Here is a 22,846-nt window from a genome sequence, read left to right as displayed (position 1 = left end):
TCCCCTGATAAAAATAATTTCTGTTAAACTGAGCAAAAGTTAATCTCCAACCATGACTGTTCATACCTGAGACAGTTCACTAGTGTTTTAATATTACTGGGCTTTTGGAATAATAGTGGTGCGCTGTTGAATATAGCAGTAACTTCTGCATATAAAAGAGAAACATGGCCTTCAGGTCTGAAAAGTAAAGCCGCGGCGAACCTGGGGTTGCAGTAAGAAGTCTAACTGCATTGGAGACTGTTAGAAAACAACCTTACTTCTCACTGGGATCGTGACCTCAAACGATAATTTCAAGTCTCATTTCATGCAACATGTTTGTTATTTCAAAAATAGGGTCCCACTGAAAAACAACAACGACAACACACAAGTAAAGTAGGATATGCTTTACAGTGTGGCAACATTGTGATGGACAAGTTGCTGTGCCTCAACTGTGCCAGAGCCCAGCGTCCTTGTTCAGACTCGCTTCGTGCTTATGTCCTGTTAAATGCTAATGCCAAGCTTGAGCGTTCAAAACACGAGTTCTCAAAACAGTGATGTGGGTCGAACCACTTTTATTTGATTGGTTAGTTGAAGAAGGTACAAGCAGTTAAATTCACCAAGTGGAGAAAGTGGTCAGACAGGTGAGTGGTATTGGCAGGCTGAACGCCCAATTTACAGGTGAAGCTGGGCGTCGAGGATGACGGGTAAACCGTGGGGAGATTCTTCTATATCCAGAGTTTGAGAGCCAGGGTGCTTAAAGCAAATATTAAATTACAAGTCAGAGCTGGAGAACAATCTGGTGGAGAATGGACGTGAGAGTCGGTCATTAAATCAACAGCAGTATGAGAAACGAGGAAAAGGTGCGACTGATGAAGCCCGAAGACTGAGCAAAGAAGACCTCAGAACCAGCTCCACCTGTAGGTGAGAAAAGGAGAGATGAGAGAGAAAGCACAGACAGTGTAGGCTGGTAGAGAGAGGAAGAAAGGGGGGTAGAAAAAGACAGTCTGCCCAGACCATGACATGCCTGCTCAAGACCTCCAGGCTACCCTTACCTCCCTGCATGCAGTATTCATAGACTATAAAATATGGAAGTAGCTATTATGGTTTTGAAATTCCTGTGAAAAGCCTCGAGAAGCATTTTTGGCTTTTTGAAACCACTTATCACCATGCTATAATGATCATATGTATTTATGTTTGTATGTTCTCTAGCTCCTCCTAGACGAGTGGACCGCTCTCAGTGAAACATAAACATTGCTTAGGGCTCTGTGAGTGGCAACATCTATATGGAGTATATAAATATTTTATTCAAGTCCCATAATCATATGAATTAGGGAAAAGGGAATGTCATAGAAAGGAATGGTGTGTCACTATAATAAATAAATAGATAGGATGATAATATCATGATTTTAGTTTATGTATGTTTGTATGTTCCTCATCTGTTACCCACTGGGTTTAGCTAATAAAACACACAATATATAGAACAAAACACTCATTAGAAATTCATAGATTCAGATCAGATTAGATTTAAGGTTATAGATTAAGTGACAGGTGGGGTCATGTTCTCATAGACTACCCAACCTGACTTATTTTTGCATCGACAGGAATCGTCCCCTTTTGTAGAAAACGATAGAAAAAGTTTGGGATCATGACTTTTTTTTCTCTCTCAGAATTCAGATTATTGCTCAGATTTATGACGTTACCATTAATAACAGGAATAATTTGATGTTTTTTTATAACCTTTTTGTGAGAATTCTGAGATTATTCTCAGATTTTTAGAATTTGATTTTGATTTTAAATTCTGAATTTTTTTTCTCGTAAATCTGCTTGGAATTCTCACTAATCTCTCTAATCTCATCACTTTGCCCCTTGAATTCTTTTTTTTTCGCAGAATTCTCACTATTTTACTTGGAATTCTGCCTAATTCTCAGAATTAAGTTTCTCCTCGTTTCTCCTTGGAGAGAATTTCCTTTTCTTTTTTTAATCCCAGAATTCGATTTTTTCTCAGGAATTTCACTTTTTCTCTGAATTCTCATTATTTTACTTGTAATTCTTACTAAATTCTCAGAATTTTGCTCCATGTTTTTCTCAGACTTCTGATTTTCTCATCATAAATCTGACTGTCAAAATTCTAAAAGTCAAATTTAAAGAGAATAAAGTTAGAATTCTGGGTGTTGATGGTTGTGGATCAGAATTTCAGAATATTGAGATTAATATTTTAAAGGTCAAGATTCCAAGGATAGTCAGAATTCTGAGCGAGTTTACCTTATCTTTTAATTTACTTGTGCCTTATTTACAGTGGTTTGCGAAAGTATTCGGCCCCCTTGAACTTTCCCACATTTTGTCACATTACAGCCACAAACATGAATCAATTTTATTGGAATTCCACGTGAAAGACCAATACAAAGTGGTGTACACGTGAGAAGTGGAACGAAAATCATACATGATTCCAAACATTTTTTACAAATAAATAACTGCAAAGTGGGGTGTGCGTAATTATTCAGCCCCCTTTGGTCTGAGTGCAGTCAGTTGCCCATAGACATTGCCTGATGAGTGCTAATGACTAAATAGAGTGCACCTGTGTGTAATCTAATGTCAGTACAAATACAGCTGCTCTATGACGTGTCAGAGGTTGTCTAAGAGAAATTTGGGAGCAACGACAGCATGAAGTCCAAAGAACACACCAGACAGGTCAGGGATAAAGTTATTGAGAAACCTAAAGCAGGCTTAGGCTACAAAAAGATTTCCCAACCTTGAAAATCCCACGGAGCACTGTTCAATCAATCATTCAGAAATGAAAGGAGTATGGCACAAGTATAAACCTACCAAGACAAGGCCGTCCACCTAAACTCACAGGCCGAACAAGGAGAGCGCTGATCGGAAATGCAGCCAAGAGGCCCATGGTGACTCTGGACGAGCTGCAGAGATCTAAAGCTCAGGTGGGGGAATCTGTCCATAGGACAACTATTAGTCGTGCACTGAACAAAGTTGGCCTTTATGGAAGAGCGGCAAGAAGAAAGCCATTGTTAACAGAAAACCATAAGAAGTCCCGTTTGCAGTTTGCCACAAGCCATGTGGGGGACACAGCAAACATGTGGAAGAAGGTGCTCTGGTCAGAGGAGACCAAAATGGAACTTTTTGGCCAAAATGCAAAATGCTATGTGTGGCGGAAAACTAACACTGCACATCACTCTGAACACACCATCCCCACTGTCAAATATGGTGGTGGCAGCATCATGCTCTGGGGGTGCTTCTCTTCAGCAGGGACAAGGAAGCTGGTCAGAGTTGATGGGAAGATGGATGGAGCCAAATACAGGGCAATCTTGGAAGAAAACCTCTTGGAGTCTGCAAAAGACTTGAGACTGGGGCCGAGGTTCACCTTCCAGCAGGACAACGACCCTAAACATAAAGCCAGGGCAACAATGGAGTGGTTTAAAACAAAACATATCCATGTGTTAGAATGGCCCAGTCAAAGTCCAGATCTAAATCCAAACGAGAATCTGTGGCAAGATCTGAAAACTGCTGTTTACAAAGGCTGTCCATCTAATCTGACTGAGCTGGAGCTGTTTTGCAAAGAAGAATGGGCAAAGATTTCAGTCTCTAGATGTGCAAAGCTGGTAGAGACATGCCCTAAAAGACTGGCAGCTGTAACTGCAGCAAAAGGTGGTTCTACAAAGTATTGACTCAGGGGGCTGAATAATTACGCACACCCCACTTTTCAGTTATTTATTTGTAAAAATAAATAACCGAATCATGTATGATTTTTGTTCCGCTTGTGTACACCACTTTGTGTTGCTCTTTCACGTGGAATTCCAATAAAACTGATTCATGTTTGTGGCTGTAATGTGACAAAATGTGGAAAAGTTCAAGGGGGCCGAATACTTTTGCAAGCCACTATATTTAAAACAAAATCACTATAATTTCTGAAGAGTGCACAGAGCACTTATCCAGTTTAAAATAATATCTTGTATTGTATACAGTTACATACTTTTGCCATGGAAAAAATAGAATTTCTGTAAGTTTAGCAGCTTATTGATCAGTGTATACATGGGTATGTATGTGTGTATACACGTGTGTACATGTGATGATGTACTGCAATAAACGAGCACATAAAATAGGGCATCCCTTCCTAAACCACTTATCAGCACACACACAGATATGCTCCAGTGGGATCTTTTCTTCCTGCTTCCTGTTGCTCAATAATTCAGTCGGTCCAGAGTGGAGGCTATAGTTTCCAACCATGAGAAGATGTGTTCGAGTGTGTATCCGCACGAACAGATGGGGCCATTAGTATCAATGCTGTTTTTGACGGCATTTAGCTTGTAAGTGCACGTATTGATTTTACGAGCTTATTGACGTCCATTTTTCCATTTGTACAGTAAACAGCGGATAAAAGCGAGAAAGAAAAAAAAGGAGAGGGAAACCGCTGGCTTTTGAAGCATGTGGTCCCCCTCACTCTCTGTCCCAGTAATGGCTTATTGAATTAGGACAGCAAATATTTTTAGTCGCCACCACTGGCTGTGAGAAAACGTAGCCTGAATTACAGTAAATGGTAAACTTGCTGTCTGTTGACACGTTTCATGTGAGACTGGGATGCACACACACACACACATGCACACAAAGCGAAGAAACCTCTGCTGGCTGTAGTAAGCACCCAGTTTCCTCCCTTAGTCCATCATTGCATCAGGGCCTTTGATGTGCCTCAGTGCTTGGCCGAGAGTCCCCATCAGCTAAGAGTTTATCTGCTGGGCTTGCAGCTCGCTGGTTTGAAGCTGTTGGCCTTGCATATGTTGAAGATGAGAAATTAGGAGCGATTACACTAAGAAAGATGGGGAACGGGGGTGAGTATGGGGAAGGCTCGAAGAGCAAAAAAGAAAGAAAAAGACTTAAGAGAGGGAGTGAGTATTTCAGATAATTTCCCATGTAGGGGATATTAGCAAGCTTGTGGGTGCATTTATTTCAGAAAGTGCCTCTCCGTGCATTTAAAATTCAAAGCTACAAAAGCGCTGAGAAGAGTTATAAATATCTACCAATCATCTGAAAACTTAAAACTACTGATAACTGAAGAAAATAACAGTGATTATCTCATTATAGTGCAAGGTTACGCTGGGATATATTGGATCCTGGCATCCATGCGGATGTTAATTTGTCACTTGCCACCCCTGCACAATAGCAGCGATCTCCCCAGCAATGCAAAAACTGCTCAGGAACAGCTCAAGGAACCCAGCAAAGAGACCAGGATGTTCAACCAGAATACCAAATCCACATATTTAAACTGGATTGAGCATCCGTTGGATTATATCTAACAATGCTTTACCTGTGAAACCACAGAATTCAAATGATCTGCTGTCAACGTCTTGGTTCCCCTCCCCCCGTCCAAACCTTACAGACCACACAAGATGGGACCTTGGCAAAATTAAGCAGGTGGTTTTTTAAATGTTGTGCCTGATTAGTGCATTTTCCCCTATTCTCTTAGTTGTTTTCCCCATGACAACAGGCTAATTTTCTTATCCAACAAAGCCTCCTTTCTCTTCATTGAACTAATTGTTATCTTGAGACGGCCACTGACAAGGCGATGGCAGCGGCGGTGGAACAGCGAGCTTCAAAACAGCATAAATAAGCAGAGAAAGCAAGAGAGAAATTGGATGAGGTGGTTCAAATTTAAATATTATTCATCTGGAGAAAGAAATGTGCAAACACACTGGAAGATGATGGTTCTTCATGTCTGGCAAACACCACTCAGGAGTCAGATTAATTCAAAACATAAACATGACTGTTTTTAGCGGCGCTGAATTCTCCTACAGTCCACAAACATGATTCATGGAGGTCCTGGTGGATCTTTAATCTTTCTGTAAATGTTCAACTAGCTGCCTTCCATTTCCAGGTACAACCTCTAGCATCCATTTTCTTCCATTTATCCAATTCTAATTTGTTTTCATTTTATTTTGAAACTTCTATTCTATCATGCATTTTTTCCATAAAGTTGTGTCCATATTCATTTTATAGTCATTTCAGGCTGTATTATCAGGATAATTATGAACAGTGTGAGTACAGTTGTTTGGAAAACGTACCTTCTTTGTCTGCATGTATGTTGTTTTCTCACATACAATTTCCTGGTTTTGCAGTCAAATCTTCTCATATCCTGTGTGGGCATTATGACATCAATGGATTTTAAGGCAAAGAGGGGAAACAGCAGCACAGGGACCTGTGTCTGCAGACAGAGGGTCAAGTATTATTGTGTAAAACCATAAGACCCTGCAGGGAAAATTCACAACTTATGATAATGGAACATATGAATATGACTAGCTTGACTGGACACTTTATGTGACACCGTGTAAATTATGAATACAAACAGTATACAATACAATAATCTAAAAATTGTTTACAGCCAATATTTATTTGATAACAGTGCAGATAACAGAGCCAGTACGTGAACATATCAAATATTGAGTTAACAGTATTTGTTAATCTTCAGGATAAGTGGTGCCTACACAGATGTAAAGCTGGCTTTTCCTCTATCCTACAAACCCAACCTAACCATGACCATAACCACAACATTCCCCTGATCCTGAAAAAAAAAAACAACCACCTAATTTGTTGGTGAACCTTCATCGGAGGGGGGATTGACAATCACACACAATAGAGAGATGCACACTCTGCGTAAACTCCTAAAATCCCAAATTCGTGCAAGTTTGGGATTGCCCTGGAATACCATAGGTGCGATATTAAATGAGTACACCTACTATCTGAACTGTTGCAGTATAATGATTCCCATATTCCAAACACGGTCTCTCTCTTCCTCTCTCGCGCTCTCTCTCTCTCTCTCTCTCCACTGTGCGGCGGTTTGATGGGTCGGTCGGTGAAGCTGCTTCTTGGCTCCTGAGCTCCGAGAGAGAGATAAGCCGGCTGCAGAGGTAAGGGACGGGGAGAAGGGGGAGAGGCTGGAGCAGAGCGAATACGAGTGGCGGTATTATTAGTGGTGAAAGATGCATAAAAGAAAACTGAAATGTTGTTGCGTGCGCTTTTAACGCTCCTACTGGTAAAGCCTCTGTTATTTGTCATTGCAGCGGTGTTCTCAGTTTGCTGTGCTTGAGGTGTTGCTTGGCTGTTGTTGGAGTAATTAATATTTCGGAGGGTGACACGGAGGATGCAGTTTTTCCCACCTGGGATTAAAGAGACCTCAGGTGATCTCTCGGGGACACTTTGAAATCAATTTGCGCGTTTTCGTCCTCTGTGCATCTGTTGGGATGCGCACGGAAATTTGTGAGGAAGATAGTGAGAGAGGTGTGGTGTGTGTGTGTGTGTGTGTAGGGTAAAGTACGCGCGTAAAAATGCGTGCTGCTGGTTGTTGCGGACTGTGTCGTGTAAATTAGGCTGCAGAGTGCTGGGTGTGTGTGCTGGGGGGTGAAGCGGTTCTGAGAGGATAGAGAGACCACAGAAAGAGGTCGGAGTGAGACCGAGAGAGAGATCTATGTCACTGTTGGTATGCAGACATGCACGACCATCATCCATCAAACTTAAGCTCTCCCCACATTAAGACAGATGACGATTTGAGCCCGGTTCTGGCTATTAAGCAGTGATACTGATATTTATATTAATGCTGCATAATTACACGTTATCTTGATTTAGTTATCTGTGGACTGTCAGAGCATTGTTTACCTGATTGACTTCATGGTCAAATGTGGATGCACAAGTTTTGACGTCCCCATCATGCAAAAATTTGTTTGCATGATGGGGATTTTGAAGAAAATCAAAGATCTTTAAAGGTCGAGGATGAACTGAAAAAGATAAACAAGTGCCAGCTTTGGCCTTATCGGCCAGCACCAGTGGCTTATATCAGTAAAACGCTTGTGACTGATTTGTCGTAGCCTCACAAAGCATAGAAGTTTTTATATTGTGACCAGGTACTCACTCCTACATTGTTCTAAAAATAAATTCCCAAGTGATAGAAGATTTTGGACGAGGCTCTGGCCTTTCTTTGTGGGGTTTGCATGTTCTCTCGGAGCCTCCAAGATCTTTCTGCCTACAGTCCAGTGACGGGTTAAATGGTGATTCTAAAGTTGATCCTAGCTGTGGATTTGGGGCTTAATAGTCTAGCCTAGCTTTGTTGTAGCTGCTGAACTCTTATCAAGCACGATCCAGCACTTATATGACCCCCAGTTAGGTTAGCAGTTAAGAAACTGCTGCTCAATGTTACTGAGACCTTGGAACCAACTTTTAATCAACTGCATGGGCAGGTGCTCGATTTCATACAGCTATGGGAATGGAGCTGAAAACACCTGAATTCAGAGATTAAGAGGTGTGGCACAATACTTTATTAGATTCATTTCAATGAACGCTACACTGTAATTTCACCATTAAAGGTCATTCAGTCTCAAATCACTGTGGGCTCTCTGCTCGCCTATCTCCAATTTGGCTAAAAATTTTATGTCCAAAGTTTGTAGCTTTTTATATAAAATACATTTTTTTATTATTACCTGCTTTTTTCACACTTTGAAAATCTGAGACAACCCTTGAACATGAATATCTAACAAAAAAAAGTGGGAAAAAAGAACGAGTGAGCAGAAAATGTTCTAAAAAATGTGAAGATTTGTGTTGGAATGACCCAGTTGGCAGCTGGATTTACAGTAATTAAGAATACTGTGCTTTAAGCTTTATGACATCATATTGTCGGTAGTGTGGATGAGATTTTCCGATCATATTAGTGCTACTACAGTAATATAAAGAGGAACAGTATTAGAACATAAACAGTTTATTACCCTAAAATTACCTGTGGGTGTCCTCCTCTGTGTACTCTGAATTCAGATTCCTGTTATTGTTAAAACTCTGTTTGCAGCTTGGTATTCACTTCTTGCCTCACAAGGTTACAGTATTCCTGACCTGCTCAAAATTGTATCAACCACCCAAGGTGAAGACTGGCGAATTTCTATGGTAGTCTCACTCATTGCTGTCTAAACCTCAGCACAGCTTTCTGCTACACAAAACCTGGTAACTAGATCACACGTGAAAAAACAATCAAGGATTTGAACTTGAATTTACATGATCACACAAGAAAAAGATACAGTACTGTACCATTAATATACAGGAGCTCTTAATATGTTTCGTATCTTAAACAAGATGTGAATGAACCATTACTGTGTGATATATGCTGTTAAATGCAGTCTGCCTGATAAACCACACACACAACTCCACACATTTGACTCTTTATAAGGTTGAATGGCTTCTAAACTGGTGGTGTCCCTTATATTTGTAGCCAGGCTTTTGTGTAAAATAGCCAGACATCCTCATGCAGCCCTCCCTGGGGTGGTTTTCGATGGAAGGTGAAGCAAACGCTGGGTGTGCGTTGCACTGTGGAGGGTCCAGAGGGAAAAGGATAGCGCAGACTTTAGACACAGCAAGAGATCTCACTCACCGCATCCACTTCCTGTCATCGCAGCGTGTTTTAAAGGAAAGGGGGGTGGTTAAATAAATGTTCACCTCTAAATGTAATCAGAATAATTTAGAGTATTAATCTGCGACAAGTATAAAAATAAATGTCATGCGTTTCTTTCAGTCATTTAATTTCCTGAAACCTGGGGCCTATTTTTATTTTATTTTATTTTTTTCTTCTTCAGTGACTTCAAATTACATCACAACACTTTCACTGTTGTTATTCCTTTGTAGTGCAAAAGAGGAGCGAGCACAAATGTTTTGACTGATGCCTTCCTCAGTGTTCATTTTCTTGCAATCGAGTATCATTTCTGTGGCAGCGCTTGATTTGTTCCAATTATGTAGAGCTGAACGCTGAGCTGGTGAAGACATCAGCTGAAATTCAAGCGTGCTTGTTAGTCTTTTGCATTTAAGAAGAAGAAAGATAAAGCTTAAGTGAAGTTTAAAAAACTGTGCTTCACTTGTAATTGTACGTAGCTAACACGAGCGGCGAACAAACAAAGGACTCTACACCTACAGGCTCTCACGAAGACATCACAGCACATCGATTGAAGCCTCGTAAACACCACAGGAAGGAGTTTCCTGAGCTGGCGGTTCTGAAGGAGTTTGAGGGCTTAACATAGGAAGATTTTAATTCTTCTGTAAAAACATGTTGTTTGCGTTTCATAAAATGAGACGCGTGTGGTCCCTTTATATCTTCTTCATCCTCACGTTCATCTAATTTTGAATAAATAGATTAGGCATTACATCAGAGGCTTTCAAGGTGACCAAAGCTGACTCTGGAAGTTCTTTAAAGCAATTAGGCCAACTAAAGCATCTCTATCAACAGGGGTGAGGCTCCTCTGTGAACCATTAATTAAATAACTGTGCGATAGAGGATGATCTCATGTGAATGTTCAACCTGAACATTTCATTTCTTTGCAAAATCCAGAGTTAGAGCGAATGTTGGAGGTATTGATCCCAGCCTACGCAACTTTACGACATTCCAGGAGCAGGATGGAAAGAAGATGGGAGTTTAAACTTGAGCAGTTCAGAGAAACAAACCAGGCATCACTTCTAAGCATTGACTGCTGGTTTGGAGTAGCAGTTAAGCAGACGGTGTCCCTGTCTTTTCTTCAGCACCAGAAAGCTCGTGGACACATGGACACTTTGTGCAGTATATCCTCTCACACATTCAGACACACACAAACAGCTGGTTAATGAGAGCGTCGACTTAAAAAGGACATTAAATTCACTTCAGATGACACAAAACTGCCATTTACTCTTAACCCAGTCAAAACCACTTTCTTAACTTTAGTTCGATTCTTATTATTTAATGCTTAGCTTGCTTGCACGGAAGAAGATGTGCTACCACTATGTGTCTTTGTAAACGGCTTTATGAGTAATACATGAACTAAATATAATACACAACCTAGGTGCACCTGTTTCTGAGATAAGCTAAGCTACACTAGCCTCTGGCTGAAGCTTCGCAGTTTCCATATAGATATGAGAGTGGTATTGATCTTGTCTTCAGATCTGTGGATGTTTCCCAACATGCCAAACCCAATCATCCTACAACCAATCATGCTCAAGTCTGCTCTCATTTTGCTTCCTTTCTCTTTTCACTCTTTGGGCATGAAGCAGAAATTGCTTTGTGGAAGTTCTTTAACTTCTAATTTTGCTTCAGAATACGAGATTATGCACGATCGAAATAGCATATCAACACATGATGCTCACGATGATGATACTGCGGATGCAGGCACCCACACTGATTCTGTGTCAAATTTCAGCTCTGATACCTTTATTCTTTCAGCTGAAAACATGCTTACACGGTTAATATTTACAAATTGATTAAATTAGATCAATTTGATTTTTTTTCCTACAGCAGGGGTGTCAAACATGAGGCCCGGGACTAGAATTGGCCCAGCAATGACTCCAGTCTGAGCCTGTGGACAGTTTTAGAAAATGTGACTTCACTTTTAACTGTATTTTCAAGTTTTGCTAGTTTTCCTCTGCCCATTCATACTGCACCAAAGTAAATAAGCAATAGATAAAGATTTAAATGACTAAAAACACTGTTTCTTACAGTGAATTCCCAGGTAAAGAAAAAAGAACTTAATTTTGCTCTCCTTCTCACCATTCATGCTAGCTTTTGGGAACTACACATGTGAACTAAATTTCCCATGTACACATGGTTTATGAAGCACAGGTGGACACTATTAACTCATTCACTGCCATTGACGTCTATAGCCGTCAATTGCAGTGAATGAGTCAATGGGTTTAACTCATTCACTGCCAATGGCTGGCAGTGAATGAGTTAAAAACTCTTTGCCAACATTTGGCTGAAGTTCTAGGAAGACATTTTGCTTTGATAACCTGCATCAGGCCTTCATTCACATTTCAGTTCTTTATATTTAGTGGTGAGTGTGATGGTCTTTTCTTTAAAGATTTTACTGAGTGGAAACACAAAGTGGAAAATACAGCTTTTCTCTGAGCAGAATCATCTTCCAGTCATACACCTAAAGTCTATAATTTCTTCCACAAATATTTTCTCAGATAAATGTTTCCAGGAAAACTCCATCTCACTGAGATTATGTGCAAACTCTTCTGGTTTGCATTGCAAAAGAAATGAATAAATTAAACTGAAATGAAATAATGGAGTGTGTTTCCATTATCATGAGTGCATATTTGGCAGCTTCCAGGTATATTGTTGTAAGGATTCAGTTATCTCCAACACAAGGAAGAGCTTGCTATCATAACATTTCCTATAGATTAGATTTGTTTTGCATTTTCATTGCGCGGTTTGCAACCAGACTCATTTAATCGAGTGCAGAATTTTTTAGATTTCCAGGCCTGTGTAACGTTATTTTGCACATTCACGGTGTTGCAACCAGCAAAGAGACTAGCTGTCTGCAGATGAATCAGTCAGAAGCTATTATTTCTTTTACAATGGACTAAATGGAAAGGCATCTGGTCCCAGTTACGTTTGGGATAAAATCTTCTGGCACTGATGAGCACAGAGGAAAAGAGGATGCATAGATGGAGCCCTCATATAGAAACCAGGGTGTCAAGTGTGTTTCATTTCTCTTTCCAGCTGTTTGCCCCCTATCTGACTTTGAACCTTCTCCTTCTTGCACCTAATCTCAGCTCAAGTGTCACACAACAATATTTTGACAGCTGTCAGAAGAGCACAGACAGGTCTGAGTAATGGGATGTCACAAGTGTGTGTGTGTGTGTGTGGAGTCGCATATATTGCATGTATTGTGCATGATTCGGTGATCGGTTGTTCTGTAGTAAATTAAAGGGCAATTTTATGGGGTTTAAAATCAACCTTTAACCTGCTGCAATTTGTTTCTGTACTTTGTGAGTGGTTTATTGGAATAATGTGCAATCATTTTTGCAACAGTCTCCATGTCCGCCTTCGCTACACCCATGAATCTTATCTGTGCTCTTCCTCTTTTACTCCTGCCTGGCAACTCCATCTTCAGCATCCTCCAAAGAGTTTCCACGCCGCTCGACCTGAGTTGTCCCTCTGATATACTCATTTCTAATCCTGTCCATTTTGGTCACATGTAACACAATTCATCTTCAACTCTGTCACCTCCAGCACGGCCTCCTGTCTTTTTGTCACTACTGCTGTCTCCAAACTCTACATCATAGCAGGCCCCACTACCATCTTGTAAACCTTCCCTTTCACTCTTGCTGCTATCCTTCTGCTTCTCTGAATGGAAATGAACGTGCAAATTAGTTTTCAAAATGAGATATTCATCTGACTGATTTTCATCATTCGAATTAATTCATGCACATGATGCCTCATTTTAACTGAAGAAACAAATTTTTATTCCCCTTGTAAAACAAGACATCACATCCTCTGTGGGAAAAAAGCAAGTGACGCTCTTATATGCCAGGAAATATGATGTCCCACAAACTGAAATGATTGACTGGAATAATCAAGCAAAAACAGAATGTATTTTATTCTCCTTTAACTTCAGTCTCATATGACGGGTCTGAAGGGAGTAGCGTAGAAGGGATAACAGAGAAAAGTAGGAGAATTGATGACGCCTCCATTGCATCCATCCTGTGGCTGCTGATAGAAAACCAGAAAATAGAGAGACATGGGAGACTGGAGCCCAATGCTCAGTTCTATGGTCCAATTTATCACTTTGTTTCTCACTCTCTTTCTTTCCCTAGACTCTGGAGACAGCACAGTTGGAAATAAAGAAGAGAAGACAAAGAAGAGAGGATAATTTAACACACGGGGAAGGCGACTGTAAGGGAGAGATGGCTGAGGCACAGCAGCAGCAGCAGCAACAGCAGGAGGAAGGAGGGGAGAAGGAGAAGGAAGAGGAGCAGCAGCAGTCGAGCCCCGTGGAGAAGTCTGAACCTGACGAAGGGGCTGAAGAACCGAAGGAGATCGCCCAGACGACCCCGTCTCGACCTCTGCTCTCCACGAGGTCCATGAGCATCGTGGACCCAGATGATGACACGCCCAACATGATTGTTTACAGAAAGGTAAGAGCAAGTATAATCTCCAGCATCTTTTTGCTGACTCACAGTGGTTTGTGGTTTTGTTAGACAAATTTTAACCGGTTGCTGCTGGTGGTGCTGCAGACTTGAGAGAGTAGGACGGGGAATGCTTTTTAAGCGCTTCAGTGCAAAATGATTTTTTGGCTTTGCTGTCTGTCAAACTCGAAAGTAAGTTTGAATAAAAAATAAAGCGAACATTCAGCTGATCTGTGAGAGTTTTGGAGCAAATTTTATTATTTTCAGGTGATTCTGAGATTTTTACATTTGGCTGGAATCAGTGAGGCCAGTTCTGAAACTAGCTTTATTCTTTTTACATGTATTACATGTATGCATCTTTTACATGTATTTTAAATGGAGGAAGCCAGAGTATCAGCATAAACTCCAACAGGACAAAATTACTTTCTTTTTGATGTCTGTGTCATCAGAGATGGAGATTTACTGTATAGGTGGTATAATTATAGGTGTGATTATAACCCAAAGCTTTAGAGGTTTATTGTTATTCCTCTACAGTAGTTACTTTATGCCACACAGAGCTGATTAAAAGACAAATGAATGTATTTCAAAGGCAGTCTTGCTCTCTCTTCTAAATGAATATGAGCTGTGACCGCATTACTTACCAGCAGGCAGCTGGTGCACACATTTAACTAATTATCATGCATAATTAGGATGCTACATACTAAAATTGAAGTTAATTCCTATTGGCTGGTGATGCAGCAATTTCCTCTTGGAGCTGCTGGAGTCATATGTATTTGAAGAGCTGCTGCTCTGATATATGACACTAGAAATGAAGGCTCCTGCTGCGAACTGAGATGGAAAGTTTTTGGACAGGTGGCGAAAAAAGTGAGAGATTGTTTTTCATGAACAAGCTTGCAGTATGTTTCTTCTGATCAGAAAAGACACACATCAAATTTATGGAGAGGATAGTTTCAGAAATAGCAGGACATCTTTGCGAGAAATGGGGTTTTAAAAGAAGTGTGAAGTGAAGAGACTACATAAGACATCAGCTGAGCCACCACTGCAAGTTGACAACTGCATTAAGTACCATAGATAAATAAAGAATAGTGGAAAAAAACACTAACTCCTAAATGCTGCTACTACTGCACATTCACCCAGTGTATATACTATATATATATATATATATATATATATATATATGTATATATATATATATATATATATATATATATATATATATATATATATATATATATATATATATATAATGTTCTTCCTCTACACCCCCCAATTTTTGCACATGTCGAGGAGCGTGTCAGGCTACATTTCACTGTGTGTTATACTTGTATAACTATGCATGTGACAAATAAAGAACCTTGAACCTTGAACCTTGAACCTTGAATGCTAGTCCAGAAGGACTAGCTGTCTAGAAGCAGCACACCACAAATGAAACTGTCCATGATAAGTTAATGCCAAAATGTTGTACATAAAATATAAGGGAGGAGGCTCGGTTGCCATTTTTTGTAAGTTTGTAAGTAAGGAATCAATGCACTATGTCATGTCAGCCCAACCTGAATGAAAGACAAGGGGGAAGGAGATGAATTTACTCTGAGGGCAATCTCGCCTCCTGTGCTAAATGAACGTGTCAGTATTGTTTACCAGCAGGCAGCTAGTGCACATTTTTACTTATTTATCGTGACCACGGAAGTGTGGCTCTATAGGGATGAGGAGATGAAAAAGATGAGAAGAGAGTGATGGAAAATGATCTCTACTAGCCATAGCGTGTCTGTAATGCAAAAATTAATGGGTGAAATTGGCTGAAATAATTTCTCTCTGTCAGTAAGCACTAAATTCTGTGATCAGAGATGTGAAGGATATTTAATGGAGGCTGAGAACTTTTTTAAATGCTGAGTGGGCATTATCAAATTACTTTGCATCCTAATTTCATATCTGCGGTGTATTCTACTCATTTATTTTTATTCAAGTTTGAATAAAAAGGTGCAGGAAGAAGAAAATGTCATAAATGTGGCCTTTCTAAAATGAATCGTTTACATTGGTAGAACACATACATTTAGTTGCAATATTAACCTATGAATTAACTGCGATTAACCACATTTTTTTGAAAAGCTGAGTTCAGTTAGATCAGCCACACCCAGGCCTCAAACATGTTAAGGAAAGAAATCACTTAAATGGAACAAAGTTATGTAGGCTAAAAGATCTTTAAAAAAATCAACACACCATGTCAAGATCTAAGAAACAAAGTCATTGACATGTATCAGGAAAGGGTTACGAATCCATTTCTAAGGTTAGGGGACTTGAAACAGTGGAAACCTTACCAGGAATGGCTGGCCTACATCGACAACTCATCCAGAAACAACATCTAAAGAACTGCAGACCTCATTTGAGGTCAGATTTCATGATTCAACAATAAGAAAAAGACCAGGCAAAAATGGCATCCAAGAGTTCCAAGGTGAAAACTACCGCTCACCCAAAAGAACACAAAGATCTCACATTTGCCAAGAAATATCTCGATATACCCCCAAGACTTTTGTTGTTGAACTTTTTGAAAGGTTTGAGTCCCGCGGTAGGTGGCATAAAACTAAACAGCATTTCATAAAAAACATTATCATCAGTCAAACGTGGTGGTGTGATGGTCTGGGACTGCTTTGCTGTTTCAGCACCAGGACGAGTTGCCTTACACGATGGAACCATGAATTCTGCTCTCTTTCAAAAAATCTTGAAAGACAGTACCTGAGCATCAGTTCATGTCCTGAAGCTTAAGCACATTTGGGTTTTACAGCAAGATCATGACCTGAAACACAAAAGCAAGTCCACCTCTAAATGGAAAAAATCAAGCAACTAAAGAAACAAACAAACAATAAAACCCAAATGAAAAAACAACAACCAGGTTTTGGAGCGATCTTGGCTGGACTCAAATCAAACATGAATTTTATGCTTGAAAACCCTCAGACATGGTTGAATTCCAATAATTCTCAAAGAAAAGTGGGACAAAATTCCTCCAGAGCCATGTAGAGTTGTTCCTAGTAATTGCAAATGTTTGACTGCAGTAGGTTTGGATTTGTTTAATCTGAAACATTCAACAAAAGCAAAACAAATATACAAAAAAAGGAACTTAAGAAGGAAGGAAATACTTTTTCACAGCACTGTACATGCAGACAAATGTAAACATGCAGATGACTGCACAATATGTGTTCACCACCAGAAAAAAAAACAGTGGTATCATCAGGAAAAAGGCCATAGCTGGATATTGTTTTAGACACTACAGTCTGAGTTCTTGCTGTAGGCTATTTAAGAAGAATGGTTTATTGATTTATCCAAGATGCTAAGAAAGTTGGGTTTGAATATCTGTATGAAGGGTCTATGGATGATTTGATGCAGGAGGATATCTACAGTATAGATTTTGTCCCGATTTGGATGAATGGAACTGAAGACGCACGTGTCTTAATATCCTGAAACTGGATAATGAGATTGCATTGTCTGATACAACTCACTCTGAGTGTCTTATTGTTATATAATAATTATATAATAAAGTATTTACTGGTGATGTTGATGAAGGATCTATAAATGGATATTTCCTGCTAAGAAAAATAATTTTAGTGAGATGAACCTATGTGTATCGATCAGTCTGTGTATTGATTTATGTATTTTGATTCATCTGACCTACACATTCACCCTCTGTTCTCAGCTGCTTTTTCATTGGATCATTTATGTGCGGTGCTTTTTAAGTGTATTTGAACCTTCTTTTCTTTTTTTAAACAATTCTTCTTATCTTTCCACGATGACAAGAACAACAATGAGACAGAAAAATCTGAATGTTGATAGGACTGATGAACTCATGGTAGACTATTTCAGTATCTGTAGTCCATCTGGCTTTGGAAATGTCATTTATCTAAAGATGCTGGAGGTGGAGCTGGAATCGCAGGACTCCAATTGCCAGTAAATGAATAAATAAACGAGTTCCTGATGCAGGATAGAGACGAGAGTTTACAGATAGAAAAAGAAGCTGTGTGGAAAGATTGAAAAACAAGGAAGTAGAAAATAACAGATGGTATAAGTGTCACAGACCCAGTTCCTGGGACTCAGGGATGGTGAGCAGTGTGGACTATTATTATTGTATTGGATGTATGTTTGCTGCACTGTGCTCTTGTGTTCCATGCTGGTGTGTGTATGTGTGTGTGTCTGCGGGTGTGGCTGGACAGCCACCTGCAGGCCTGATGGGTGTGGCCCTGCCAGCTGCTGATCACGCCTAGGTTCTCACACACCTGCTTCTGATCAAGCTCGTCGGGGGAGCTACTTAACAGAGCGATGGAGCTTCCTCCGGCGCAGGATCGTTGAGTTAGACTCCATGAGGAGAGCGGAACACAGTACGGCAGGACGCACGGAATACCAGCACTTAGGAGAAGGCACAACACAGGAGTTGAGGGAGCACATTGGAGATTTATTGTGACGCACTGTTCATTGCACTTAGTCCAGCATTTGGGTCCTTTCTCCAACATCCCCACAGCTTGCCCTGGCAGACCGTGACAATAAAAGTGCAAAAATAGTTTGATAGCAAAGAAAAACAGTAGGCAAAGGGTAAGGAAAAGATAACAGAAAAAATACCAAAAAATATGAATCTGTAGAGTTAAAATGTATCTGAGCAGCAGCCTTACACATGTTAGTTGAAGATAAGAACACCTGTCATCTAATATAATTTCTCCAGCAAAGAAGTCATAGTATCACCAAGATATATTTTAAAACCTGCGTTCATCGGAGTGTGAATGTGTGTGAATGTTTATTAGTTTGCACTTGAGTTTAGAAGTGCTTGTGAATGGGTGAATGAGGCATGTTGTATAGAGCGTGGGGAGACTAGAAAACACTATATAAGAATTAGTCCATTTTCCAAATCATAATATCCTCAGCTAAATTTGAAGTATCTTTTACCGTGGTTGAACCAAAAAAGCGTTTTGTGGAAAAAACAAAAAAAGACAGTCAGGAGAGGTTTTTATTTATCAAAAACATTTCTTCAATTTTTCAGATTCAGTTCAAAAAATCCTGAGAAATAGTGAGGTAGTTGTTGAAGGATGGCAATTAAACTACAAAATGACACGCACTCAGCAGCCTTACTTTTATGAATAACATAACCAGCTGACAAGCAGCTGAGTTGAATCCTCCATTGCAATGAGACAGATTGCAGATGGGTCACAGATAAGTTGATTGGCACAGACTGACTGCAACTGAAATTTATTGACAGACTGTCTGTGTTTATGAATTATATGGTAGTTATGTACAGACCTTCACCAACCTGATCAAATTCAATGCAACCACCAATACATAGAGAGGTGGTCGTTCTATTTCTACTGTAGTATGACTGAATCATTAGAAGTATTACAGAAGAACTAGGCCACCTGGCAGGTGTGCTTTCTAATGACAAATAGATCAATTGTGTACAGTAGTTAAGTAAATTCATTTTTTAATAGTTCTAATGAGGAATGTCATGACAAAATTATATTTTTCATCATCATGTTTTTAAAGACAATGTTTGGCGTCCATTTAGAGAGCTGGTTGTGACTTGTTGTGTGTTGTGTTGTGGTGTCGGTGTCTTCACTGGCTGCTGTGAAGAAGATGAAACAGACTAATGCACTTACAACCAGCTACATGGGCTGCATTGCATTTATATGCAGACAAAAGCTACTTCAAAATGCCATTCCAATGAGTTATAGCTTTCACAGTCTCTCTGCATTACAACACTTGCTTATAAGCTGACCTACTGATTTACAATATTGGCCATTACGCAAAAGGTTGCTTTGTGATTAAATATGTATTCCCAGGACTGCATTCCCATTAGTCTTTTTAGATGAGTCACCAATCATGATGCATGCAAATTGTGCTTCAAATTCACCGTTTCCAAAGCTCTGAGACCCAAACTATCGAACCACTTCAAATTAATGGTGAATTAAGGTGAATTAAGTTTCTCCTTTTTTTGTCTTATAGATAATTAACTTCCAATTTTATACACCGACTTTTTCCTGCAAGACGATTTTAGTGCTTGGAGAGTTAAATGCGGGTAGAACATGAGAGCTGATACTGGGTCAGTGTTTGAAGAGTAATTAGGATGAGAAGTGATGCCTCTCGCCCACAGGGACCCATTCATCTGCTAGAAAGATGGTGTATGACTTTATTCCATGTCTTCTTCTTTTTTACCCCTCCCCTCACTTTCTTATTCTATCATCTTAATGTCTGCTGTTCTAATTGATTCCTAATCACTTTAATGAATTCTCCCTCTATTTATTTTTAATTCTTTTATCCTATTTGGTTTAAAATCATAAATCTATGCGTACAATAGATGTTTGTCTAAGAAACTGAACATTACTCCCCCTCTCCCCACTAGATTATTTTTTGTTGTCACCATCCAATGCGCGCGCGCGCACACACACACACACACACACACACACACACACACACACACACACACACACACACACACACACACACACACACAATGGTGTTGACAAGAGTGGAGGGTGTTGACTGACCTTTTCACCAGCATGAATTCAAACCTGTCAGCCAGCATCTGCTCAGAAACGCTGTGTGTGTGTGTGTGTGTGTGTGAGAGAGAGAGAGAGAGAGAGAGAGAGAGAGAGAGAGAGAGTGATAAGAAAAGATGGTAGGAAGTGGGATACAGAGCATTTGTGCATGCTGCAGTTTGGGTGTGTCCTTGTGTGTTTGTAGAGCTGTTATTTTAGTGTAACACACCTTTTCCCACCCCCACCCCCCACGTCTTTAATTTCCAGTCTGACATTAGCAGCTGTTGAAGTGCAGACCTGTTTACTTAACAGGCTGTTTATACAGATGCATTTTTCCCATATTCATCTGGGCCGCTGGAACATGCTTTAAAAGAGAGCTCAGAGGTTGAAAAGCCACCATGAAGCTACTGTTTGAAGAGGTGCATTGATTCAAAAACCATGTTTTTTTAAATGATGGGCCATTTGTTTATCTGTATGTAATCCTACTGAGAAACACACTGTGATAAAACTCTTAATATTCACCAGGTTCCTAGCATTATGGCACGAGTTAGGTTCCATCCATTGTTTCAATTTCAATTTTTTTTTTTTTTACAGATTTTTTTCTGCATATGCAAATATAAATTAAATGTAATATTTTAACAAAAATCAGGTTTTTTTTAATGTACAGCCATCCTATGATGAAGTGTTCATTTTTGAGTCTCTCAACTGTTTTCAGCTCTTGCCACAGAACTCAGTCAGAGGCCAAAACATCTCATGATTTCAATGATGCAGACACTACTTTGGGAAATTGCATCACCCGTCTCCTCCCAGGGCCTCCCCTCAAAAGCTAGATATTTCAGCGACTACCTAAAGCTCTATTTGGAGCACCTTCCTCCTGACAAATCCTGATGTTTTTGACCTCATAATGTGCTTTAAAGCAGCTCAGCTGAGAGATTAGAGGAATCAATATCAGTAGTGAACCATATATCGTAACCACAAAGACAATAAATCCCCATGTGTTAATGTAAACCCTTTCTCCATATGCATCATCAGCTCTCTTAATGGAGAAAATATTGAACACAACCAATGAACTGTCAACAATGACTTACTGTAAGAGGAGCAATAAATACCAGAACAATCACTCCATTTAAGATCCCCTGCATCCTATGGCAATTTAAAGGTATAGTCGGTTGGGTTTTTAAAAAATATTAATTTAATAGAAAAACAATATTATAGACATAAATGCACATAGATTACTGTAAAATTATATCTTCCAACAAGTGATGCATTCTTATAAACTACGAATTGAGATATGTAAAATGTGGAAGCTGCGATGTTGCCCTGGCAACTTAAATACGGTAGCTAAAATTGCTGTTCTGTCTAATTGTGTGCTAGAAACCAGCCACATATGTACTATAACAAAGGTTGAGGAGAAGAGAACTCCTCTGCACCTTCATACCCAAGATATGAGGGATCATACCTATGTTTTATCTATGTTTTTAAAAACACGTAGGAAGGACACAACAAGACAGCCATTTGAATAAAACGTCATCCTCTTCCCCCACACGAGCCTTACTTCCTAAACTGAAGTCGGGGCTCTATCTCATGAAAACTTGCATAAGCCAACTTATTGTCAGGAGATTAGACATACAACCCTCCCCTCTCCGGACAACTGGCAATGAGGCGGCTAAATAACAACAACGGCAGCAAGTTATAAGCTAAGAATATGCTAATGATAGGCTCAAGTGTTCGTTAGAAAAAACCCAAATCACACTTTCCCATTGATAAACAGTTTGATTCCATTCTCACGTTGTATAGGAATTTATTCGGCAAGTGTCTGAATCGAAAAATGTTAGATACACTTCAAAGAAAGTTTCAGTAACGCTGGCTAACGGAGGCTAACAGTGGCTAACGGAGGCTAACAGAGGCTAACACTGGCTAACGGAGGCTAACAGAGGCTAATGGTGGCTAACAGTAGATAACAGAGACGGACAGCAAAAACACCAGCACTTACTAACACGAAGGTTTAGGATAATCTCAACAACTCACCTCAGTATTGCTGTCATTGGTCAGAAATGTGTTTCGCTGACTCATTGTCTCATATCAAACCTCTTTCACAAAGTTTTCTAGCTTTCTTCAGGGTAAATAGACATGGACACACATTGACAGCGGACTGACAGCCTACACTCACAACAGATGAACCCAGAATAGGGAGTTTTTTGTCCTACAGTGGCTACCATAGGTAGAATTACGCACTTGAATTGTTAAAGCTAAGAAAACGGAATTCAGTTATCTGCAATCTGCAATATACTGACATCTAGTGGTGAGATTTTACACACTGTGACTTTAATACATTTTCTCTTGCAGAAGCAATAATTTAATCTTAAATCTTTATAAATAAAGATTTAAATGTTAACTTTTGAAAAGAACATATTTTATGCAGACATTGGGCATCAAACTACTGTCAGCTAAGC

At 39.7% G+C, this 22,846-nt stretch overlaps 1 protein-coding gene and 1 long non-coding RNA gene across 3 annotated transcripts in view; one reads left to right on the top strand and one right to left on the bottom strand.

The window, feature by feature from the left end:
• Positions 1–567: 567 nt before the first annotated feature.
• LOC143412643 (uncharacterized) lies at positions 568–22,547 on the bottom strand. Its single transcript, XR_013093152.1, has 4 exons — positions 22,422–22,547; positions 6,720–6,882; positions 6,048–6,187; positions 568–894 (listed from the first exon to the last, which is right to left on the bottom strand). It is a non-coding gene; the product is annotated as an uncharacterized LOC143412643 (long non-coding RNA).
• The window catches only part of LOC101479141 (regulator of G-protein signaling 6), a 102,515-nt gene continuing 86,479 nt past the window's right edge, over positions 6,811–22,846 (top strand). The window contains exons 1-2 of one of the 2 annotated variants that reach the window (XM_004550519.4): positions 6,811–6,890; positions 13,576–13,896. In XM_004550519.4, the coding sequence (XP_004550576.1) occupies positions 13,666–13,896 (231 nt within the window). In that variant the 5' untranslated portion in view covers positions 6,811–6,890; positions 13,576–13,665. Of the gene's footprint in view, positions 6,891–8,197; positions 8,276–13,575; positions 13,897–22,846 lie in introns of those variants that run through there. The other variant, XM_076874022.1, reaches the window with a different exon arrangement.

The sequence above is a fragment of the Maylandia zebra genome, linkage group LG15 (genome assembly GCF_041146795.1).
Source record: "Maylandia zebra isolate NMK-2024a linkage group LG15, Mzebra_GT3a, whole genome shotgun sequence".
Classification (NCBI taxonomy): Eukaryota; Metazoa; Chordata; class Actinopteri; order Cichliformes; family Cichlidae; genus Maylandia; species Maylandia zebra.
The sequence above is the reverse complement of the archived record's forward strand: the minus strand, read 5'-3'. Positions and strand labels throughout refer to the sequence as shown.